At 41.1% G+C, this 25100-nt stretch overlaps 1 protein-coding gene and 1 long non-coding RNA gene across 6 annotated transcripts in view; one reads left to right on the forward strand and one right to left on the reverse strand.

The window, feature by feature from the left end:
• Window positions 1-213: 213 nt before the first annotated feature.
• Window positions 214-18496, reverse strand: LOC107317537 (uncharacterized). Of its 2 annotated transcripts, XR_014944927.1 has the most exons (5): window positions 18365-18496; window positions 13645-14181; window positions 9897-9980; window positions 8606-8857; window positions 214-4220 (listed from the first exon to the last, which is right to left on the reverse strand). It is a non-coding gene; the product is annotated as an uncharacterized LOC107317537 (long non-coding RNA). The 2 variants fall into 2 exon arrangements; XR_001556916.3 differs by lacking the exon at window positions 13645-14181 and having other exon boundaries at window positions 18365-18486.
• An 82-nt stretch (window positions 18497-18578) lies between these two features.
• PHF21B (PHD finger protein 21B) overlaps window positions 18579-25100 on the forward strand; it is a 155890-nt gene continuing 149368 nt past the window's right edge. For 2 of the 4 annotated variants that reach the window (XR_014944878.1, XM_085543724.1), the window contains exons 1-3: window positions 18579-19103; window positions 19631-19663; window positions 19948-20013. Coding sequence is in view for 3 of the 4 variants with exons in the window: in XM_085543724.1 (XP_085399850.1) it covers window positions 19050-19103; window positions 19631-19663; window positions 19948-20013 (153 nt within the window). In the remaining variant the exon portion in view is untranslated. The remainder of the gene's footprint in view (window positions 19104-19630; window positions 19664-19947; window positions 20014-25100) is intronic. The other 2 variants (XM_085543727.1, XM_085543731.1) reach the window with 2 other exon arrangements.

A 25100-nucleotide genomic window follows, 5' to 3' on the forward strand; every position in this document is an offset into this window, starting at 1 on the left:
ATTCTGGTCACCCATCACCATGACAGCTACCTATTATTAGATCTGTCATATACACACTTATTTCCACAGCATGCAGAGAGCTGGTCTACCAGCTAAAAGATGGCTTTCTGCCCCTTTAAAAATTGTCAGAGACTCTTTACAGGACCCAGCTGACAAGTGGATTCAAGCTTGTTAGTTTTTTCTTAACTCTAAGTTATAATCATGAGAACTCTGTTTTTCTTATTTCTGCTAAAAGGTTGCACTTGCTGTCACTGTTTGGAATGCTGTCGATGTGTGTACTGAACACTGTGTTCAGAAATTCTTATTTTTGTCACCAAAGTACAGCTGTATCTTTAGAATGGTACAGAATTAGAAAAAGGTATAATGAAGTACTGTAGGTAGCTAATACGTATTACACTTAGCAGCACTTTGGTAACATGGAAATGTGCTACCCTACACATCTGGATTAAAGGATCAAACAGGAAAGAGACTGAAATTTCTTTAAAACTAGCAAGTATCTTCTTCAACGTAAAAAGTAGTTTCCTTGTGGAGGTGGTAGCTCCTTAGATGGCCACGTTTTCATAGCTAGCGTTCATGATACGTACTTCAAAGGGATGCGAAGGCAGTGGGGGGGATCTGCTTTGAAAAATGGCATTCTTATTTCTCTGAGAGGATAGCTGTTGGTAGGATCAGCTCTCTGAACTGGCTGACCACATAACCACAAATACCAGGTCTGCAGAGGAGGTGTTGGTGGAGAACTGGCAACTGGGCTGTGTGTACAGGGGCAGGATAAGTGGCAGAGCTTGGCACCCTCAGCCCACAATACCCATGATGGAGCACTGTTGTCCCATTGCAACATAATTTTGTCCTGAAGGGAAAGAACTTCCCAGCTGTGTGCTGCCTTTTGCAGCTTTCTCCTGACCAAAGACTGGTTGAAGACAGCATGGGGATTGTTTCTGTAATCCATGGACTTCTGTAGTCCACTGCTTGGACTACATTCCTTGGACAGTACCTCTAAGTGATACTGTCACTGGAGCTAATGAGAAACAGGAAGAGAGGCTAATGATACTGGTTAATAGGAAAACACCTCGTTTAAAGTACACATAAAAAATGACAGTACTGTTGCTTGATGTGTGTGAAGGGGAGAAATCAGGCAATGTAACCTTATTTTTTACTACATGGCTTATAAGTGATGTACATTTGGGGTAGTCCTGAGCTGAGGATGGAGCTGGAACCCTCCATCCCTAGAGGTAGTGAGGGTGCTGGCAGCAGGGCTCTGAAAAAGTCAGTGGTGGTCCTTATGGCTTCTTCTATGCTGAAGAACTGGGACCTCTGTGATGGTATAGGCTCACAGATTCTCAAAAACTATGGCTGAGAGGGGAGGCTAGTACAGCCCCCACTTAGATAACACAAGGCAGAGATTTTCCAGGGCTGCCTGTTCATGTTGGCAAATGCTGCTTCGTTAACCCTTCCTTGCTCTCCCTTCCCCCAAGAGCCCCTTTCCCGTCAGAGCGTGTTTTCCCCAGTCCGTCACTAAATCAGGCGGATGTGTCTCCCTTCCCCCCACCGACACAACCATGATGAGTGCCTGCTGATCAGTCCTTTCATGTACTCTCTGCCATTCACTGCTTTGGTTATTAAAAGAAAAGAGAGGAAGGGGTGGAAGAAAAAAAAAAAAAAAAAAAAAAAGTCAAAAAAAGACAGAAAATCCAGCCCCGCTGCTGCTAACACCTTTATGATCGGAGTGGTATTGCCAGGTGCACAAATAGCAGGGATCTGGCGGCACTGCAATGATTAATCAGCCAATCCGTGCCAGACTGAAGGTTGGAGAGGGGTTGCAAAATTATTCCTGGTGACCTGGAGGAGTGAAGCTTTCCTTTCTCTGCTTGCATTGAGTTACAGCAGTTCTGGACAAGCCCATATCTGTAATGCTTGTAAATGAGGATTAAATTGGCTGCCCTTTGCCAGCCCATTTTTTGGGGGGAAAGGGGGACCTGGGGAGCTGCAACCTTGAGCCCCCTCCTCTCTTAGTACTCCCAGAGTAAGGCAGGAGGCATGGTCTGCTCACTGTCCCCAATGTCCAATGTGCAATACACATCCCACCCTCACTGCACTGCAGCGCCTATGGAACATCTGCGCCCTAGTGAGCAAGCACGATGTCCCTGTGATAAAAGATGAGACCTTGAGAAAAGTCAAAAGCATCTGGGGGAAGAAAGCAGCTTGGACATGTAAAGAGAAAAGAGTTCAAGAGTTTCACCACTGAGCCATGAAATGAAAAGTAACAGCTGATGTGCTGAAGGAAAGGAGCAGGGAGTAATCATCAGAAACTATGGATCCAAGGTTAACGGAAAGGGGGAGGGGGGAGAAGCTGAAACTTCATGTAATTATCTAGGCAAAAGAGAAAGCAAGGGAAAGAGATCCGGGCTATTGCCTTACATGTGCTACAGTGACTGTGAAAGAATCACCGGGAAAACTCCTGTCTGTACATTAGCAAAAGCCTTTGCTTTGTCAAGAGCAAATACCTCTGTGCTTTGAAAGCATGAGGCTGAGCACTCTATTTCCTTAAAAATAAAATAAAATAAATAATAATAATCTCAGAAGACTTCCAAGAATTTCCATTTTCTACCCCACAGTCACTTGCTCTGGGGGCTAAAAGGAAGAAATTACTCCGCTTCTTTCTTTTCCTTTTTCCTTTTTTCCTCCAAGGTAGAAAATAAAGAAATTAAGAGACGATGTGTGGTGGTGGTGATGCACAGTGTAACTGTGCAACTGGCTGTGTGCTGAAAATACCAACAATAATTAGGAAGACCTCCCACCCTCCGCAGTTTTTTATTGAGAAATATGAATGACTGCTTAAATGTATGTGATGTGTTAAAACCTGTGTTCCTGTTGAGATGCAAAGCTGAAGGCAGATCCGAGAGATTTTGTCTTGCCTCTGTGAAAATAAAATCTCTTTCAAAGAAAAAAAACAAAAAACAGTGGGAAAGTTTTCCCATTATGCAGCCCAGTGCTGCCAGATGAAGTAGCCAGAGAAGCAGTTCCTGCTGCTCAAGGCCTCATCCTGCTTCTTGTCCCAGCCCTGGGACCCCACTGTGCCCAGCCTGGGCATCTGTCCACATGTATGCTCAAGGTTTTCTCCATAAAATTTACCCAAATCCAAGAAGATGAAGCCAAGGTGACCTGAGGAAATGGGCTTTTTGTGGGACCCCCTAGATCCCTGTGGTCCCCTTGGCCATAACCCCTGCCCACACACTGTGTGCAGGGGCTGTGTGGTTACGCAGAGCTCTGCTCTCTTTTGTTCCAGCGCGGCTGCGGCTGGACTATGCTTCCCATCAGGCTTTTCCAGCCTTCTTTCTCCCCCATCAAATTCCTTCTTAGAGAAGAAAAAACAACAACAAAAAACAACAAAAAAAAACAAGTGAAACAAATGGTGAAAAACGTACTCATTTTGCTGAGACATCATATGCATTGAGCAAGCAAGACAGGCAAGGCTGTGAGAGACAGAGGGCTGAAAACAAGGAGCAATGTTACTGCCTCCAAAATCAAACTCCAGGGTCACATTTAGCGAGGGGGGGGGGGGGGGGGGAAGAAAAAGAAGAAGGAAGCCGAAATGGTTAAATCCTGGAGTATGAGAAAGGTATCCCTGAGCTTGAAAATCTTCATAAATGCACAGAAGAGAGACGATCCTCCCTTCTTTTGTGTGCAGGGATGAGCAGTACTGTTGCCAGTCAGTTCAGATACACAACTTATGCAACTATTTCCCCCTCACGATCTAAAGCCAGTACACGTCTTGCATAATGCTGTTTGCCACCAGACAAATGCTCCTTTTCTGGCCCCTGTAGGGCCTGCAGATTGCTTTACTGATCTTCTGCATCAGATTGGTTAAGCCTTCTGGTAATGCATATATTCAGATCTGAGATCTATGTAAATATGTATAAACAAAAAGCATATTTTGTAACAGGTTTATTTTTAGTTCCTGTGTTTTTACAGCGGGGAGAAAGAGTCTGTTTAATTAATATAGAATTAGTTGGTTTGGGAGTAGTTAGTGCTAGCAGAGATTTGGTGGAAGCTGAAACCTTACTGGGGCTCTACAGAATAGAAATGTGAAAAATTGTTGGCTTTAAGTGATCTTCCCAGACACACTGCCCTCTCAGTTATATCTTTGACTTCGGCCAAGTGACACTAGTTTAAATGAAGAGCTGTTGGCCTCAGGTTTCTGAAGAATCTCGGTGACAGCTTCTCTGTAATGAGAGATTGAAAGCAGTGATTATAATGAACTAAGGAATCTGCGAGCCAAGCCTCTGCTCCTCGGGGAGCTGATTCAACTTGCACTTGTGCTGCAGCTGTGCATGTGTTTAGCAGCTAGATTTGAATAACTGAAGCAAAACTTCATAGCAAACCTTACATGTGAGTGTGTTCATATATGTGTGTGTAGATATGTACAAGTGTATGTGCATGCATGCAGATATGGAAGATATACAGGTATTTAAATAACACATATCCACTGCACATCAATTGTCTGTGTGATAAAAGACACATATAAATATAGATGAAATATAGTAGTTTGTTTTACATCATAATCTAGAAAGATTAACTTCTCTGGATGGTTCAGCAGAGAAAATTATTTTTCTTCGTCTGTAATTTTCAATATTTTGTTCTTGACCCTATCATACTTTCTCAGAACGATTTTACTATGAGATCATTATATGTATAATACTGAAGAAGTCCTCAGGTTGGATCTACAGAGGAGGTATGCCTGATTCTAGCCTCAGAAATAAAGACTTGCCCTTCAAGCAAATATCATGCTGGAGCTTTGTCACTACTAGGTGAGTTGACTGTGACTCAGCTCAGCCACAGGAATCTGAGCAAACCCATTAGCACCACACACACAGCACAGCATCTTGGAGATCAAATAGGAAGATCAGATATTTCTCCACTAGATCAGGTGGAAAGGTGAAGATGGTGCAATGGACATAACCTGCTAACATCCCTCCACTACTCAATGGATGAGGCCAGGAGGGATTTGGATAAGGCAGGAGGTAGCAACATGGTTTAAAAAAAAAAATTGCAGTAAATTAATTTTCTTAGTAATAAAAATGAGATTCCAAAGGCTCCCTTCTGCGACTCCTTACTACCTCTTTTTCAGGTCTGCACTTTGCATTTAGAAGAGTAAGTTGTATTTCAGCACCTAACATAATTAACAAAAAAGGTTAACACAAAGTATTGTATCACTGACACTGCAACAGATCAATAGAAGTTGAGAAATTAATGAGAGGAGTAGAGACCAACAGGTTCATCTCCGTTCCTAAAGAACCAAGTGAGATAACAGTTGGATTCCAACCACGCTTGTTTGCGTTTTTAACTTGGGAAGCCTTCAGTAACAGCAGTCAGCCGTTCCAGAAAAGATCTCTCCAAGTTGTTATTTTGCTTCAAATTATTTTTCATAACTCTCTTTTAATTTTTGTAATCCTGTACTTGCCTAGCAATGCAAATCAGCTGAGGGTGAGATGAAGGACCGTAAAGAGGATGGAACCTTCTGACAGTGAAAGCAGTATTGCTGAGCCAGGACACTCAAATGTTATGAGTCAGCCTGTTCCTACCTAATCATGAGACTGAATAAAAGAGTAAAGAGATGCTCTCTAAGTAAATTTGGGCTTCCTTTTGTTAACTTTCTGGTTCTGATTTTGTCATATGCTGGGGCTATGATTTCAAGATTTTCCCTGTAAATAAAAGGACAAAAAGTAGTTTTAAGACCAGAATAAAGGGCATTAAAAACAAAAACACAAATAACATGCCAAATGCTTATTTTAGAAGAATGAGCAAAACAAAGGGAGGGAAAAAAGGTTTCTGCAGTGATGTAAGCAGAGTAAAACAAGCATTACAGAACATTGTTGTGTGAATTGCTTGGCATCCTTATACAACTCACCTAGTATTTAACTGGGACAAGGCCAGGGAAGATGACATTTAGCCCAGAAAAAGACAGGAAAAACATCTAGACTGGGAATTTGCAGTGGAAAACACATAAGAAGTATTAGCACATTGGTACCAGCTTTTTGCTCAACTTGGGTGAACTGCAGCTCAGAGATTTGCATCAATAAGATTGTGTGTGCTTCAATCTGTATGTTCTTACGTATGCCGCATGGTCCTGGCTGGGGACAGTATATTCCTATAGAAGACACCTCAATATCTAAGACTTACTAAGGTACTTAAGGCCTTTCTATGTTCATCTGGGAAAGGAAAATGAGCAACTTCATGTATATACTCCCTGCTTTATTTTGAGAGCCCTCGTGACTTTTAAAAGCTTTTTGTTTCATCAGCCTGTGAGTGAGGTAAGAGCATCTGAATACCAAAACAGAACATTGGTGGTCAAGATAAAAAGACTCATAAGGGTTTAATCTATTTTTTTCTTGTGCTCTGTTGTGTTTTGCAGTCACTGCATATCTTTTGTTGCACTTGAGCTTAGTGCAGAGGGAACTATTTAAAGAACCTCCATATGTTTATTTAAAGAAGAGAACTTTGAGAATGCAGACTGCACATCTTAATATTCTTTAGAGGTGTTACCTGTGATTATGTGCTAAGTAAAACATAATGAACACTAATTGCACTGGACATGGGGTCTTTGTGGGGTCACAAAAACTGACTGGGTCGAGAGGAGGGCCACTAAAATGATCAGCAGCTCTCCTAAGAGGAAAGGTAGATGGAAATGGGTTTGTTTAGCTTGGAGAAGAGAAGGCTTCGGGAAGACCTCATTGTGGCCTTCCAGTACTTGAAGGGAGTGTATAAACAGGGTGGGAAGCAGCAGTTTATGAGGATGGTTGGTGACAGGACAAGGGGGAATGGTTTTAAACTAAGACAGGGGAGGCTTAGGTTAGATGTTAGGAGGAAGTTTTTCACACAGAGGGTGGTGACGCACTGGAACAGGTTGCCCAAGGAGGTTTTGGATGCCCCATCCCTGGAGGCATTCAAGGCCAGGCTGGATGTAGCTCTGGGCAGCCTGGTCTGGTGGCTGGTGACGCTGCACATAGCAGGGGCTTGAAACAAGATGATTATTGTAGTCCTTTTCAACCCAGGCCATTCTATGATTCTATGATGCTATGAAAAAAAAATACTTTTTCTTTTTAAGTTCAGTGTGTACAGCTCCTGGATCTGGGGAGGCTATGTTTGCACTGCTGCAATACTAGGAAATAATTAGTATCCCCTGCTTCTGAGAACGAGTGCATGGACTGCATGTACAATATCCTGTTGCTCAATGCTTCTCACTTGGCTTTCTCAGACTCCCTATTTTGAAGATGATACTCCCAGAGCCTTTCTGTGGTGCTGTGCAGCGTTACTTTCAAGTGATATTAACAGGGATGATATTGATCTGAATATATTCCCAGAGTGATCCTTAGAGCAAAATTTGTTGAACGAGTGTTATTTACAAATTCACCCCAATGTACAAAAGAAAGTCAATTCTTTTTTCAAAGCAGAGTGATAAAAGGATTCTGGCAATGGGATCAGCCTTGCAAATCAGAGCAAGACTGTAAGTGCAGGACAGCAGTACCAACAACAAAATTGAAAGAGGAGGTGGGGAGGTAGAAAGAAAATGAAATACAATATCTGGGAGAATCCTATAATTAAAATCAGATAGAATATTTGTGCTTTGCAAATGATACAAATTGAGACAGTTTTAAAAAGCCATTACTAGTACTCTACTATGGGAGTTCAATGTATTTTCTGCCCTAAGGCTCTGTTCAGCAGAAATGTTAAGCAGGGCTTCTCTATACAGGAGCCTACTGAATAGAGTGGAAAGGGCTTCTTCATCTTTTCATCCTATTCAGCAGAAATTTGACTGTCCCACCAAAATTTTTCTCAGTACTGCTGGAAAATTTTGCACAGAGCCAAAGAGAGGTGAAGGCTTCATTATACTACCCCTCTCATTCCCTGCTGGATCACTGCCTATTCATTTCACTACAAACCCTGTTGCATCCTGTCACAGAAATTAATATAATATTTTCATCTGAAGTGAAGGTGATGTTGAATGAAATCACCAGCAGTGCATGGGGAAAAAAGCCTAGAGAATACATTTACAGGCACTTTGTGCAAGAGCAAAATATGGCATCAGGCAGCCACATCAATTGGGATGAAGCCAAGATGACAGGTGTCAGAGTGCTTTTTCTTCACTGACCATGAGAAGAAGACAGAGATCAGAAAGTCTGAGGTCCATGCCAGAGCCAAGTCTGGTTCCTTCAGTAGCAGGACAAGCACAAAATTCCCCCCATGGCAGATGACTCATTTAGTATACTGAAGATCCTAGTGGCACACATACCTCTGCCATAAACAACGTGATGGCAGTATGAGTAGGTTTGGGCTGACACTTCGTTATTCTCTCCTATCTTTCCGTGCTAGAGAGCTTAAAGAAAAGATTTTTTGGGCTGCCCAAGAGATTTAAATTCATAACTATAGTTGGAAAGATGCCTTAAAATCTCCTTGGAAGGCTGGGAAACCTCAGGCATAGTGTGAGACATTCTTTGTATTACTGTGATTTTCAGCCAGGCTTATGTATCAAGCTGCCTGAGTTTTCCCAAGTGCTAATGGGAGCTGAACCTGTTTGGAAAACATTTTGTAGAAACAGTTGGCTCATTACCTCCTGCCTGGAAAGGAGGTCAAGGCGCACTCTGGAGAGTGATGCTGGAAGGTATGGACTGCTCGTTCCTGGGGAAGGAGAAAGATCAACTGAAAGTGAGGAGAGAACTTCAATAGCCTGTTGATTTCTTCATTAATATGAAACTTCTGGGAGTATATGATATTCAGCAAAGGTAGGATTCTTTTCTCAAAGGTGATTAGAAGCCCAAAGCTCACTGAAGGTCAATGGGACTCAAGTGTGAATGTGCACATCCTGAAAAGAATGGAGCATCATAAGTTCAAGTAACTTGGAGGATGTAAATTCCTTTTCTAAATCCTTTAAACTTTTTTTTTTTTTCCTTTTTTCCCCTGCTCTACCAACTATATGCCCATGTCTTTATGCCTGTAGCTTAATTTAAGAAAAATAATAACAATAATAATTGCCAGAGAATATGACCATGCTTTCTTTTCAGGTGCATTACTTTATATGCCTCAAAGTGACTTGATCCCTGCTTGCCCAGCCCTAAAAGCACTCATTTCAATATGAGAAGTGCCCAGGATTTGCTGATCAAATTTTAACGTATTTCTTTAGCCTCAAGGTCATGGGAGGGATTTTCAGAAGTGCTCAGCACTAGCATTATTATACCTCATTTGAATTTTACCCTTCACTTCAAAGTTAGTGATGCTAGCTCAGTATGAGAGCTTTTGAAAATCACGCTGCATTGATTTAAATCTCTCAGCCAGTGATTATACTTTGCACTGACACCACAGGAGTAAATCAGGGGTGTGTTACACTCTCAGGACTTGCTTCAGCAGTTCAGCCCAGGCACATCTTTTCAGAGAAAGATGCTAGACATACTTTCTGCCCTGGTTACGCTGTACCACTCCTTCACATAGCAGTAGCCTCTTTCAGAAAGAATGTTTTCTTGACCACCTTTTCCCAGATGCCTGGAGTTATGAGGACTTTAGCCACCTCTCTGCACAGGTTGCTTTACAATATAGGGACAGTAATAGGGGTTCAGTTTTCATAGTTTTACACTTCATAGAGTCATTAACAGGAGTATTAATGTTTATTTAGTGACATTCAAAATGCTGTTCTTTCTAAACAAGGAAATTAAGAGAGAAAACAACTTTAAATATTCCCATTGAAAATGAATACCAAAATCTCTATTGAGTAATTGTGCTTCCAAAAAGCACCTCATTCATTTTACCAACCACTGGAGAGTATGTGACATATGAGACATGGCACAGAATAGCCTAAATTTGATTTTTATAATAACAAGGAATTGGGTAAAGAATGGAATTGACTTTACCTCTTTGCCTCCAGGTAAGGAATGTATATGGAGCTTGTGATTTCAGAGGGATGACCAGTAGAACTTAACTCTTTACAATCACACCTGTAAAAAGAGAGAAAATATGTTTTTATTCTTCTTACCTGGAGATTTTAGTTACACTTATTGATACAGCTATCTTCCATTAATAATAATAACAACAACAACAACAACAATAATAAATTACTGAGACAGAATTGTTAAGAACTGCAAATGTGCCATTTTTTAATGTTAATAGATTTTTCTTGCGTCATGTTATCTACATTTTTCAGACATCCTCTTTCATATATATGACAGCACAGGGAGAGACTTTCCAAGGACTGAAGTGAAAGCAAAAGATCAGTTACTGAATTAGTGTTAAGTAAACCACTGATAGTTTGTCCAGTGCATTAAAAACTGGTGGCATTTTGCATTTAGGGAGGCCAAATATTTTCTGCACTTGCAATCTGGCTTTTTCTTCTGATGTCTGTATGTGCTGTGTGCATATCAAACAGAATTTGGTTCTTTCTTGTGATTCACTGTGTTTGGCTGGCTTGATCTTTTGATCCAAATAGAAGGCTAAAATGAGATAGATGGGAAAAAACGGGGGGAAATATATGAAAAATTGAAGGGAAGAATGGAAGGAAGAAGAGGAATGTGCTTATAACATATCAGGAGAACAAGGGAGAGTGCTACAATGGGAAAAAAGCTTTGAGCTGAAAATGGAAAGAACACCATTTAATTGCAAGTGATGGTCTTGAGAACCCCAGAAGAGCTCCTTCCTCAAGGGAAAAATCAGAATTTAGAGGTATACAGGCTCCTAGCACCTTTTTAAGTCAAATAAATCTGTGCTTTGCAGGATGAGTCAGATATCTAAATGTGTTTGGGATATAAGTCAGAGATGCAAATATACTTACAAACCTAGATTTCTGGGCTCTTGAGTCTTATGTGTTGAGTAAATCTACGTTCCAAAACAGAGAAGTAGTTGATGAATGCAGCAGTAGGGAAAACTTCCAGAAACCAAATGCTGAATACACTGCTAGAGCAAGGAGAAGCGATTTTGCTCCTACAATGATACAATAAGACTTAGGAAAAGCCTCAGCATTATTATTATGTAGGCTCATGACATCAGAGGTATATGTTGGCAGCATTGTAGTAGAGGCTGAACCTTCCCACCAATACTGTGCAACAGATGGGAGCAGAGGAGCAGTCTGACAAAATGATGTCAGACATGGAAGTGTGTATGAAGCAAAGGTGTGTCATTGAAATCCTCCATGCAAAAAAAAAAAAATAAAAAAAAATTGTACCCAATGACATACACCAACACTTATCGAACATTTATTGAAATCAACCAGTGTATGTGAGCATAGTGAGGCAGTGGGTTATGCATTTCAGTAGTGGCAACAGTGATGTGAAAGCAAGCCATGTTCTGGATGGCCATTCACAGCTGTCACACAATGAAATTCAGAGCATCTTGATCAGCTCATCCCAGCAAATCAGCCAGTGGTGGTGACTGTTGAAAAGTAGTGCTTTGTAGCTGAGAATTTGCTCTATCAAATAGTGTTATTTTGCTCTTTGTATCTCATGTAGTTTCTATGAAAATAAATAAGAGGTATTACATTTGGAGTGACCTACTCATTTTAACCCTCTTCAAGTTGTGCTACTTTCTGAATTATTACAAAGAAAATCTGTGTGTTATCAGAGGGATAACTGTATATTGGTCCAGAAAAGGTCTCAGAAGGTTGTTTGTCTATCCAGTTCTTCCTAGAGAGTATCAAACTGTACTCCTGTTCTCTCTGTAGGTTATTTAACCTCCACTTAGAGATTTACAATAACTTTGTCTCCAAAAGGAACATATATAATCAATGCCTGCTTTCACCTTTAGAGATGTTTTTTCCCACTGTCTAGTCTGAATCTTCATTGCTTTATTGTAAATCCAACCCTTTCTGTTCTCTCACAATTGATGAGATGGAACAGTTATTCCCTTTCTCTTTTATACGGCTGAAGACTGTTACAACATCTCTCCACAGTCCTCCAGTTAGCCTAAATAATGCTGAGCATATATTTAACTCTTTCCCTTTACATAAAACATTCTCCAGAACTCTGAATGTTCTTACTACTGTTCTTTGTCTTATCACCAATTCAGCCAAGTTTTTGGTGGTGTGGAACTCCAAATTGGACATAGGAATCCAGCTAAGGCTTTGCCAGTGCTGAGTAGTGCACAGGGATCTTTTTGCCTATCTTAATGTCTTCATTTTTATGGGTCTCAGCCCTTTTTAAAATAAGGTGAAGGTTTTGACTCTTATTAAGTTAGTGATTCATTGTAAACTCAAAACTCTTCCTTGTAAAATCATTATCTAAGCAGCTAGTACCTATTCCTGTTTGTAAAGTTAGCCATATCTACCCAAATTTAATCCCTCATACTTGTTCATATGGAATCACAGATTACTTTTTTAGAGCATTTTTTTCCAATTTGTCACAATCATTCAAAACACACATTGCCTTCCAAAGCTAAGATTATCTCCAAACTCAGTACTCCCTATTTCATCACATAGTTCATAAATGACAATATCACACAGTCATAAATGACAGTGTGAGAAATCTGGCAAGATGCTGATTTGCTGCTTCTTTTCTCTTCAACCTTTAGAGTAATAAATGCTATTTTGGAGTCAAAGATTTTCTAGCAGGAGACAGGAAAGGGAGTAGGTGGAAGGATTTGTCTGTATTGACAGAAGATCACTAGATGTCAGACTGCCACTGGAGACATGCTGAAGAATCTTAAATTGTTGCCTCATCTGTAGGCACCTGATGTTGCTGTACCATTGTACTTCCAGAACAATCTGAGTGAGCAGGATCAGATTGGATAAAGTTACGTGAGCTGAGCAACAAGGGAAATGAAAGAGTGATGGAAAAAAAAGAGACAAAGAAAACAAGATGAGGAAAATAGTTGCACATGGGGAATAATAGCCTGAGGAATTCCAGTTAAGTGAGGGCTGCCGAGGTTCAGTCACAGTTTCTGTCATGGTAGGTAGGGTAAGCTCTTTTTTTCTCCACAATGAATGTCCAAATGGACTAAAATGCCTTCTGATATTGTTGTTGTCTATTGACGCGACACTTATAGTTGGGATCCCCTCAACTTTGTGGTGCATGATGTAGAAGGGATCAAAGGAGAGTTAATTCATCAGTGGCACTGATGGTACTCAAGAAAAAGAAAGGAAAAGACACAATTTCTCTTGCAATTGCACTGAAGTGGTAACATACAAACCCAGGAGAAGGAGTTCTTGGGAGGTTAGTAGTCTGGTCAATGAGGATGCCAAAGACTTAGAAATGAGCTGGGAGGATCATGTTGCAGCCACCTGCAAACATTAGACAATGCCATTTCATCATTCTTCATGTCCTTCCCCTCTAATAATCAGACAGAAATCATTAATATCCTGATTTGTTTTGCCTTTCCTGAAGGTTTTTTTCACCATAGCCAAGAACTGGATACAACTCAGTCTTGCTGAGACAGATGCTGTCTCTAAGCCTCGGTTAAGATGACTTTGTGGTGAGGAAAATGTTACTTCCATACAATTGATTCCAGATCTCTAAAACATCTTCCCACTTGAGCTGGAATGATGGTCTTAAAAGGGGAAGGAAAATATTGTAGGATGGCAGTATTCAGAAAATACAGGATGAGTTGTGCATCTTGGATAGATCAGCCAACCTTAAGCCTCTCAATGTGGCTTCAAGCTCTGCTCTCTTATCTCACCTTGTTTGTTCCACTGGTTTGTTACCACTATCTTATCCCATGTGCATCAAGAGGCCTTGCTCCTGCACGAGTCAGTACTGGCTTGAATGAAGATGGACCTCCATGGTACACTGCTATTCACTCCAAGTACTCTTCCAGGGTACTCTGAGCTGAGCAGCTGTTCCCTTCTTGTTGGGCTGCCCATGATCTTATTATCTGACACTTTTCCTTGTCAGTTTGGAAAGAAGAATTTGAAATGCATTAAATTTGCTATCAAGACATTGTTTTTCTTTAAAAATCACTTTATTTCTCCACATATTTGTAGCACTCTTTATAGGAAAGAAAGGGAACATATTACACAAAGGTATGTGGAAAGTGGATTTTCCAAGTTAATTGTAGTAGAAATACAGCATTGCCAGCTGCAATTAAGTATCTTGTTCTTTTTGGCTTTGCAAATCTCTTCTTGAATCAGTAATCTTGGTGAGGAAAGAACATTATCACATCTTGTTGGGACTTAAAGTGTGAGATTTCACTCCTTGCTGTTGGATTCCTGTCAACCTGTAATTAGATACATTAGAAGTAAGATCTTTGGGGTGTTTTGAGTTCTAAGCTCAATGGTCATGAGTCTCTGCATGCAGGAAATATTACTACAAAATCACCAACAGTTATTGGTCTTTATTGATACAGTGCTGTGCATGTTCTGGTAATCCTCTGAAGTATGGCAGTTTTTCAAATACCTCTCTGCAATAACTTTTACAGAGAATGAGTCCGATTTTGAAACACTGTTGCATATGTAGCTTTGTTACCAAGGGCTATCAAATTGAATCACATGGATAAAGCTCTCCACCAGCAAAAGGGTTCGTGTAACCGGCCACTTTACTCCTATTCATCTGAAAAAAAGTATTATACAGAAGCCAGCAATACTTTTGGCAGTAGAGTGATAACATATTTTACTGTCAAGCACACACATCTTTACTCCAGGACTGCAGAGTATCCTTGATTGTGAAAGTACCCTTGCAGGTTCTAAATATGATTTCCAATGCAAGGAGAAAGGAAGGGTACCGTTTCTTCAGGAGGACTTCTGAAATTGCAAAATTTGTATGAATTATATAATCACAGAATGGCTTAGGTTGGAAGGGACCTAAAAAATCATCTTCTTCCAGCTCCCTATGGCAGGGTTGCCACCCACTAAATCAGGCTGGCCAGGACCCCACCCAACCTGGCCTTCAGAGATGAGGCATCCACAACCTCTTTGGGCAACCCGTTCCAGTTCCAGTTTTTTATCCTCCGGGTAAGAAATTTCTTTCTAACATCTAGCCTAAATCTGCCCTCTCTTAGTTTAAAGCCATTTCGCCTTGTCCTATCACCAGACCATGTGAAATGTTGTACCTGTCCCACTTGTAAGCTCCATTCAAGTACTGGAAGGCTGCAATGAGATCTCCCCAGAGCCTTGTCTTCTCCAGGCTAAACAAGCTCAGCTCCCTCAACCTTTCTTCATAGGAGACACACTTCAGCCCTTTGATCATTTTCATTGTCCTCCTCTGAATCATCTCCAACAGCTCTGCATCCTTCCTGTACTGAAGGCCCCAGGCTTGGACACAGTATTCTATATGGGGCCTCACAATGGCAGAGTAGAGGGGGAAAATCACCTCCATCTGCTTCCAACCCTCAAGCTGTTTTCATCAGAACTTCTCTCAATGAGTTCCTCTCCCTTTTGATACTCATATCTGGGATTGCCTCAACCCAAGTGTAACACTTCCCACTTGGCCTTGTTAAACCTCACTGGATCCTCATATGATCACTTTTCAAGTGTGTCCAGGTTCCTCTAGATGGTGTCCCTCCCATCTATTACATCAGCTGCACCCCTCAGCCTATTGCCATTAGTATGAGTAATGACAGCCACCCTAAGGGACAACAACAAAAAAAAAAAAACGTGTTTAATCATACAATAAATTATACTTCATGTAACATGGCATATTTTTTTCCTAGTTAGCAGTGACTGTATATTTCCACATTTAAGTAGATCCCTCTGTCATGCTTCATGCACTTCCACTTGGTCTCCCATTCCCTTTGCATTCTCCAACTAAACTGTAAGTGTCTCATATACAGATGCATAGATGGAAGGGAAGCTCACTGAGCTCTAATGTCCCTCCAGAAAGAAGGATGACTTTTGCCACTGTAATCTTCAAGTAAATTGCATAAAGCTGTTAACATTTTTATAGGTGACTGCATAATATTATTGCATAAATGAATCTGACAGATTAATGTATTTTACACAACTTCCCTAGGAAACAATATAAGTAGTATCAATAAATGAAAAGCAAAGTACTTCATTATGTTTTATAATGTATAATTTATATTTGTATTAAAATCTGTGACCCATCATAGCACTGTAGACATATAAACCAATTTTGAATGGCAAGCAGGTTAACATAAATCCCTAAGAACTTTCTTCCTGGCATCTCACTGGTGTGGGAAGGACGACACAATAACCCTTGCCCCTTGGAGGTAATATCACAAATTGAACATTTCTTGAAATTGCACACTTTTTCTTTGCAAGAACACCAGTGAATTAACAACACATAAATAAATGTTCCTTGAATAGTTTAGCCAGTTTTAGCTGACGGCCTGATTCTAAACTCACAGAAGTTTTGCACTGATATAAGCAGAGGTTACAAAGCTAATGTTCCCAGTTCACAAATAGCTTTGGGTCTCATCTGGTATTTATTTACCTTACAAAGCCCTACTCTTTTGGGTCTAGCACTATAAAGCACTTCTGTACAGAAAGCATGAGAAGCTACATTGATTTAACAATGTAACACTTTCATATACATCACCATCTGTGGGATTCACCTATTTGCCCTTACTCAGGTGAGTAGAGTTTGGTTTTTAAAAATCCCCTGTACAGCTAAGCCATTTTTACTGACTGGTTATTTAAATACCTTTCTCCAATATTTTCAATCCAGAAAACAATACATTGACAAAAGAAAATAAACTGCCTTAGAAATTATCTTTAGAAAAAGAATAAAACTGGCTTCTTGGCTTGTAACTTGTTCAAGCCATGTGGCAACACTAAACAATTGCTGAAAATATGGCCTGTTACAATAACTGTAATGTAGTCTGTCAACCATTACTGTTACATTAGTAACTTAAAGGAAGGTTGTTGCTGTTGTTGTTTACACACACGTATATATATAATTTATTTAATTGTGAGGTTAATAGAAATTTTCTGCTTAATTTAAGCTTTATTGCTATTTTATTTATTTATTTATTTATTTATTCAGACTAAGAATATGTCGTTGTGAATCTTTGTATCACTAATGTAGAGAGGAAGTAGCTTGGAATGTGCATGGAAGGAGGTAGTTGTCATCTGTAATGCAACTTGTCTCTTTCTAACTGAAAGTCTTTTTCTGGAGTTCCTGCTTTCGGGAGTTTGTTGAGGCAAAACTCTCATTGGTGAAGCAGGAAGTCCTGACTTGGCACTCTGAAATCAGGAATTTTACTTATGATCTTGATCAACATAGGAGTTGCTTCAAAGCTAAGCATTGAGAGCCTTAAAATCATTAGGATTTTGATGGGTTTCTTAATACCAACTGTTGGACTTGCCTTTTAATCTTGAGATATTATTGCTTCTTTTCACTACTTCCTCATACAGTGGGGAGTGGACTCCTCTCCCAGGTAACTAATGATAGAACCAGAGGTAATGGCTTCAAGTTGCACCAAAGGAGGTTCTGGTTGTATGTTGGGAAAAAATTATTCTCTGAAAGAGTAGCCAAGCATTGGAAGAGGCTGCCTAAGGAAGTGTTGGAGCCACCATCACTAAAGGTGTTAAAAAAGTGTCTAGATGTGGCACTGAGGAACACGGTAGAATGGATATGGTGGTAATGGACTGATGGTTGGACTTAATAGTCTTTGAGGTCTTTTTAATGATTTTACAACTTTAATGATTTCTATGATTGAAATGTAAGAAGTTGTTGATGTTTGGACAAAACACATTTGAGAAGTTTAATGTAAATTAAGTACAATGTTTTGGACTCCCAGCATGTTATACTTCAAAATAGCTTTTATTACAGTGTGCTTGATGTAAGTTGGTTTTGGTGTGCATTGGTGTCCTTAATTAGTATTAAAATTAATTTGTTATTAAAATTGGCATCTCAGCACATCTGGAGTATGGTGGTGTTTGAAATACTCACTAATTATTTAGGGTGAGTTTCAACTTCATGTTTTCGTGCTGCTTAAAACACCTGCGTGCAATCATTGCAGACATGAGAGTATCTGCACATTGAGGCTCTCATCCCCATCATCATGCATGTAAAGATGTGCCCTCACTTTTGAGCGTCATCAGTAAAATAATTCTAAGCACTACTTTTGCCTTCCAACCCCACTCTGATCATGCGTCAGCGAGAAGGTAAACCCAATTCTAGGGCTCCAATTACTGCATGGAAATAAAAGATACTGCAACTACGTGGCCAAACACCAATGTAGGGAGAGAGCAGGAAGAAACCTAGCAGCGGGGAGCTGCCGAAGCGGGCCCTGGGGACACCCTGGAGGCGGAGAGGGAAGCCGCCCCACCGAGGCAGCCCATCCCCTCCCCCCACACTCAGCCCCTCGCACTTTGTTGTTGTCTCGCCCACCGCGGCGGCGGCGGCGAAGCGGGCAGAGCGCATGTGCGGGGCCGAAGCCTTTACATTCCCCCCCCTCCTAAATCCCCCCCAAATCCCCTCCCCTCCCATCCGGGTACCTCTGTATTAGCATGGAGAGCCGCGGCACAACTTTTTTTCCCCAGGCAAAGTGAAATCAAGGCGCGCACGCCGCGAGGAAATATAGTCCCTCCCGTTCGCAGCCCCTCCCCTCCCCATTGGCGGCGGGGGCGACGGGGGGCGGTGGCACGGAGCGGGGCGGGGCGGGGGCGGTGGGAAGGAGGGGGGGGGGGGTCGGGGGGAGCGGGCGGGGGAGGCGGGGGAGGGGCCCCCCTAGTTTGGCGGAAAGTGAGTGATGAGTCTGTGTCCCCAGCAAAGAAGCGACGAACTTGCTTTGCAGCCTGAGTAGTAGTTGTTTCTTTAGGTTGTTGTTATCGCTTTTTTTTTTATATATATATATATTATTATTGCAATTTTTTTCGCTTTTTTTTTTTTACTCAGCTTTTTTGTTGTTTATTTTTTATTTTTTTTTGGGGGGGGGGGGGAGGGGTGGCTGCTTGGGTGCAAAAAAAAAAAAAAGAGGGGGGAAAAATAAGCCAAAAAAAAAAAAAAAGAAAAAAAAAAGGAGCCAAAAAAAAAAAAAAAAGCAAAACAAAAAAAGCAACCAAAAAAGAAAAAAAAAGCGAACCAAACAAAACAAAACAACACAAGCAAACCCTACTAACAAACAAAAACAACTTCATTCGGAGCTGAAAGTGACAGGAAAGTGCCCGGCAAGTTGCGGGGATGGAGCTGCACAGCTTGCAAGAGGCGTTAAAAGTGGAAATCCAATGTCATCAGGTAAAAAACGCCACGAGATGCCCGTGAACCGCTCCTCGCCCGGCGGCCGGGTCGGGCCGCCCGTGTTGCATGCTGCAGGCAGCGGCGGGGGGCGGCGGGGCCGGGGCTGCGGTGGGGGGACCCCCGGCCCCCGCGGCAATGACGAGCAGTCGGGCAAAGTAGTTTGGCGGCTTGTTGGCCCGAGTTGCGGGGTGCTTCGGGGGGTTGCGCCGTTGTTGTTTTGTCCTCTCCTTGCGTACCGTGGAGCCGGAGTTAGTTAGCATTGCGGCTGGGGCTCGTGTGAGTGTGTGCGGGTGTGAGCGGGTGTGCGTGTGCGTGTGTGTGCTGGAGAGATTAGGACGAGACTTGAATATTTATGAGCTTTGCTTGAAACTGACTCGCAGTGTTTACTTGCCTCTTTGTTCCTTACCCCCCTCCCTCCCCCGTCCACACAAATACATACATTCAAAAAAAATCCATTAAACTTGAAACAGTTTCTAATTCCTCCTTTTTCGGGGGTGATTATTATTTTATTTTTTTTTTAATAGAAACTAATTGCACAGATGAAGCAAGATCCACAGGTAAATGCAGATCCTTTTTTTTCTCTTCTTCAGTATTTTATCCCTGCCATAATCAGCGCAGTTATGCTGGGACAGCAGGATGAGAAACTTTATCAGTAAGAGATCTCATTTTGTAGTCTGTGCTGAGCTTTCTTACTAAGGTTGTGTGTTGTGTGTGTGCATGCTTTTGTACGGCTGCGATGGAACGGTTTTGCCTTTGAACAATTTCTAGATCGCAAGTTTATTCATTACAGGGCTTAGTTTCCACTTTGCCTTTAATATGCATCTTATTGCCGTTTTTGCAGAACGGGGATCTTAAGAAACAAATCCATGAAAGGCAATCAAGGATAGCAGCTCTTAATGAGAAACAAGTAAGGAACAGATCGATTCAGTTCTGTTTGCTTTTTCTTCTTGTTTGTACGATGCACTTTCTAAACATCCGAAAAGTGTCTGTGTTAGCTGAAAAATACGAACAGCAGGGAATATAGCGTCCATTTTTCCTAAGCGTAAAGTAAGAAAATGCATGTTTTCAAAATGAGATCAGATTCTTGTGTGTCTTGCTGGGGGAAAGGATGGTTTTAGTACTAGTAGTAAAAAGATAAGCAGTAGTTAAAGCGTACAAAAAAAAAAAAAAAAAAAAAAAAAAAAAAGAGGCGTCCATTTTGAGTTGGTCGACATGTTTTAGGAATATGGAAAATCCTCCTGTCTTGGGCTACTTTGTGCACTTCTGCGTGATATGCAGAGCAAGAGTTGGGAGCAAGGAGGCTGGAGCCCGGTTTGGAGCCATTTCTGGGTTTGATTACAAAACTGATTGTTATTGATCACTTTATTTTATTTCTTTTCTTCTTTATTTTTTTTTTCCTCCCCACTTGCCTTTCTCTTTCCTTGGTCTGATCTGACGTGTTAGCTTTTGATTCGAGTTCACTTAGGCACTTTCACTCCCCCCCCCTTCCCCCCCCCCTCCCCCCCTTTTCAAAAATAGGAATAAAAACAGATTAACCTGTTTCAGCTACTGGGGGAAGAAAAAACCGGAGGAGAAGAACAAAATAAACCGGCAACCTGTCTTCCTGCCTCCCACCACCACTCCCCCCTGCCCTCCCCAAACTTTCCTGCCCCTGGTTGTGCCGAGTGACCCCTGTCGCCGCGGGTTCCCACCCCGCCAGGGAACTTGCTGGGGGCGGCGGGCTTTCAGCACCGCGGACAGCGGCCCCGCCGCCGGGAGCGCGCTCACGCTCTCACACTCATACTCACATAACTCGCCTGTTCAACCTCCCCCCTCGTCTTCCCTTCCCCCCCCGCCCCCCAAGCCCTTTCCCACTTTCAGCACTTCCAGTGCTTGAAAGGGCACTTGACAAAGGCAGTATGAGATCTGCAGGCTAGATCTGCTGGCTTAACCCCCCTACTCCCCCAAGGGGTGAACTTTCCTCCTCCACACACCCGCCCCCCCCCCCCCCTCGGCTCTCCTGGCTCTCCTCCCGACTCCCCTGGCTCGGTGAGGCTGTGCTGAGCTCGGGCAGCACAGGACCAGCTTCCTTTCCCATCCCTCTTCTCCCGGTGGCGGGAGGGAGAGAACGCTGTTCCTCCGGAATGCAGCAGCTCTTTCAGCACCACGGCTGCGGACAGCGCCCGAGGGGGGAGCCCAGGGGCGGCCGCCTTCCCGGCAGGGGGCTGAGGCAGGGGGCACGTGTGCGACCTCACGGGCTTTTTCTTATCTTTCTTTCCTTGTTTATCTCTCTTTCACTCTCTTTCTGTCTCTCTATCTCTCTCTCTCTTTCTTTTTTTCTTTCTTTCTTTCTTTTCTCTCTCTTTCTCTCTCTCTCTCTCTTTCTTTTTGTCTTCCCCGCCCCCCCTCCCTCCCCCTTCCCCCCACTTTTTTTTTTTTTTTTTTTTTTTTTTTTCCTGGAGTTGTTCTTAAAGTTGCAAAGTGATCCACGGGTATCTAATCCATGCCCATAGGTGATGGTGATTATATGTCACCCTTTTCCTCCCAGTTTATTGTAATCAGAATTTGTCAGCACTCTCAATTTGGTAGTGGAAGCTTCCATTTTGTGAGGAAGGGGTGTTGGTTTCTTCTAACATGGAGAAAAGTCTGCAGAGTTTGAAGGTGGGGGATGGGGCCCCATTCATGCTGAACATTACCATTTTGATTGCTTTGATGCCATTTTTGGAGGGGGGAGGGGATAGAATACCCTACTCAGCAGAGCACAAAGATGTTTAATCACTGTATAGAATCAAATCAGATACTTTCTTTTTTAAAGCAAATCTGACACTACGTGATAGCTAAGGGCTGTTAGTCCTCTTTTTTTTTTTTTTTCTTTTTTCTTTTCTTTTCTTTTTTTCTTTTTTTTTTTTTCTGGCAGTGTAAAACAGCAAGTTGTTGACTCTAATACTACTATACTGAGTAGAAGATTTCTTCTAAACAAGGTAGCAGTCTTTACTGCAACAATGCATCTTTATGTGTTCTTTCTTCAATATGGAAATAGTTTTACTGTTCTAAGTGGGTATTTAGAACATACATTTGATCATTTTCCCCTGTATTGTAGCAACTGTTTCAAGGCTGTTTAAATTTTTATGATGATAGTAAATGAGAAGCTATTTATTATGTGTCATGTTGGAATTTAGATAAGGCAGAGAGACACATTTGAAAATACAGTTTGAATGTTCTGATTCAGCTTGGCGAAAGGTTTTTGCTAAGCTTGCACAATCTATTTATGCTTAATCCAAACTAACTAGTAAACAATTGCTGTATATTTATGACTTGACTTTCTCATGGTCTTATAAATAAATCAATAAAGTATGTTGTAATTAAACATAAAATACTGAAATTCTATGAACAGCAGATTTGACCTAGCAGGAAACAGGCTATGTTTAAGCAAAACCCTAGTTTTAGATTTCTTTGACCAATTTCAGTATCTTGTGCAATAAGAGCTTATAAATAGAGCCTAGCTGGTGACGTGATGTTCTCTTGCTCCAGACTGCCACCTCTGGAGGTCTAAAATGGAATCTTTCTTGACTCACAAGTGAAATGAGTTTGGAGGTCTTAGCTTGCGACCAAATCTCTAAACCATCAAGCAAATTTGCAGATTTTGTATTATTAATAGTTTCTTTTTGGATACTGGCTTACAAATGAACTGTCAGTCCTTGAGAGTCTTAAGGACTGAGACAACAAACTGTCTAGTATTGGAGATGTTTAGCAGTTTCAGGCTCACGGATTTGTGGGTATCAAAACACTAAGGTAACTTGAAGAGGGCTGTGAAAGCAGGAAGGCTGTTTTTCCATATGTGTTTACATTCCTTCCCTTCTTACCCCCACCCTCTTCTTCCTTCCTCCCAGTTTGTTTTGGCACAACTAATTCATAACTCAATATTGTATACCTTTGATCGTGCATGTGCTGAATACAAAAGATTCTCAAATTACGTTTCAATTAAAATGCATGTGTGGATGGTGAAACAGATAGTAAAATGAATGGATGATCACATCATTCACATCTGTTAGAAACACAGCAAGGCTGAGTGTTACCTTTCAGTACCTCTACTTATCAAATTTTCATTGTAGATGTTAGCATTTGTGGCAGTATTACCTCTTCTTAGAACTTAAATTAAAGCCTGAAAGAGTTGAATGAGAAACTCAAATTTTGGTACCTTAGGTAAATGTATGAAGTAAACTTATGTGCACAATTGGTTTTTAAGTTGCAGCCTAGTTCAAGATTCCTGATACATCACTGATATATGTGTGCATGTGTGTGTGTGTATTATTGTGACTGTTTGGAGAAGTATGGAATTAAAAATGTGTTTTCATATTTTCAAAGTATTTTGGAACCATTATTTTTATTATTGAAAAGGCATGGCCTAAATCAGTGTGTAACTTGGCATCTTACTCAGAAAGACAGAAGTTAGATTTTTGTTCAAAGTCCATTCTTAATATGCCATAGTTTTGATGAATTGTAATAGCATTTGAAAGTGGGTTACCTTTTCTTGAGCAAGATATGATGTGTGAAGACTCCATTAGTTGGTCCAGTGGTTTTACACCTTCAATCTACAGCACATGCAGAGCAGCAGTAACATTTTTATCTAAATTGTCAAGCAACAAGCATTTATGTGTAAATAAAAGGGCTATCATAAGAGCCAGCACTGGTCTTAAAATCACACAAGAGGTGCTCTGTGGCATGTGTATCTTGCTTTCTTTACGTCCTTACAGAGTCATTAAGTGTTCTTTAATTTTTGAAAGTTGTCTCTTACTAATTAATAGGTCAAGATAAACAAATAAATATACCTTTAACGTCCAGTCGAAAGTTAATTGTTACTGACATAAGTACTAGGTAGTAAGCAAGGTCTTAAAAATTAACAATGAGAGCAGGTGGGCTACTGTGTTTTCAACTATGATGAACTCTGAATTCAGTCAGCCTATCCTGGAGCACAGTAATAAAAATATGTCTTCCTGAAAGACATTATGTATGTGCCATTCACTTGTGCACTGGCTCATTTCTTTACGATAATTTACTATCTATGCAGAAAATCAACATTAGTTTCAGGCAGGCTATCCCAGCCTGTGCTATTGCTGGACCGTATTTTTGGGTAGTATATCTGAAATTAAATCACTGACTGTATTTTGCCTGTGGTGATCACCACAAAGCCTGTTTGTAGAAAGTGTTATACTTAAAATTAAAATACACTTCTTACACGAATTGTTGGAAAGGATTTAGCTCAAGATGTCTGATTTTACTGGTGTAGTATCTCTATTTTGGGGAAACTGAGGAAGTAGGGTTTTTTCTTGTGGTTTGTTTGTTTGTTTGTTTTTAAACACATGCTGTGCTGCATGTGGAAATGGCAGCATTGTTTACATGTGTTAGAGGGGAAATTATTGACATTTGCCAAAGCTCAGTATTTCATGGTTGGTACCTACAAAATTGTTGAAATAAAATAGGGGTTATAAGCATCAGTGAAAAGTGAGATGAAACCTTAAAGACATTTCCAAATCAAGTTGTACCTAGTATAAAACTGTCCCAAAACACTCCTATTCATTCTGCCTTGAATTCTATCTATCAACGTTAATCCTAACAGAATTTAGTTTGAAGGACCTTACTGACCACCTGCTGAAGCTAAGAGAGACAGTGTGAGGAGCCCCCAGGTGAAATATTACATTTTTCAATCACAAGTATTAGACATAGGCAGTTCTTCTGCACATTGAGGTCCTTCTAACTTTGTAAGGAAACCCATACAATTTCAGAATCAAACAAACTTACTATATCAAAGTAAAAGTTAACTCTGGATTTTCATTCAGAAAACCTCAGTTCCTTTTCCTTTTCCTTTTCCTTTTCCTTTTCCTTTTCCTTTTCCTTTTCCTTTTCCTTTTCCTTTTCCTTTTCCTTTTCCTTTTCCTTTTCCTTTTCCTTTTCCTTTTCCTTTTCCTCTTCCTCTTCCTCTTCCTCTTCCTTTTCCTTTTTCCTTCTCCTCTCCTT

Source organism: Coturnix japonica, chromosome 1 (assembly GCF_054131305.1).
Source record: "Coturnix japonica strain WE chromosome 1, WE-NBRP24, whole genome shotgun sequence".
Classification (NCBI taxonomy): Eukaryota; Metazoa; Chordata; class Aves; order Galliformes; family Phasianidae; genus Coturnix; species Coturnix japonica.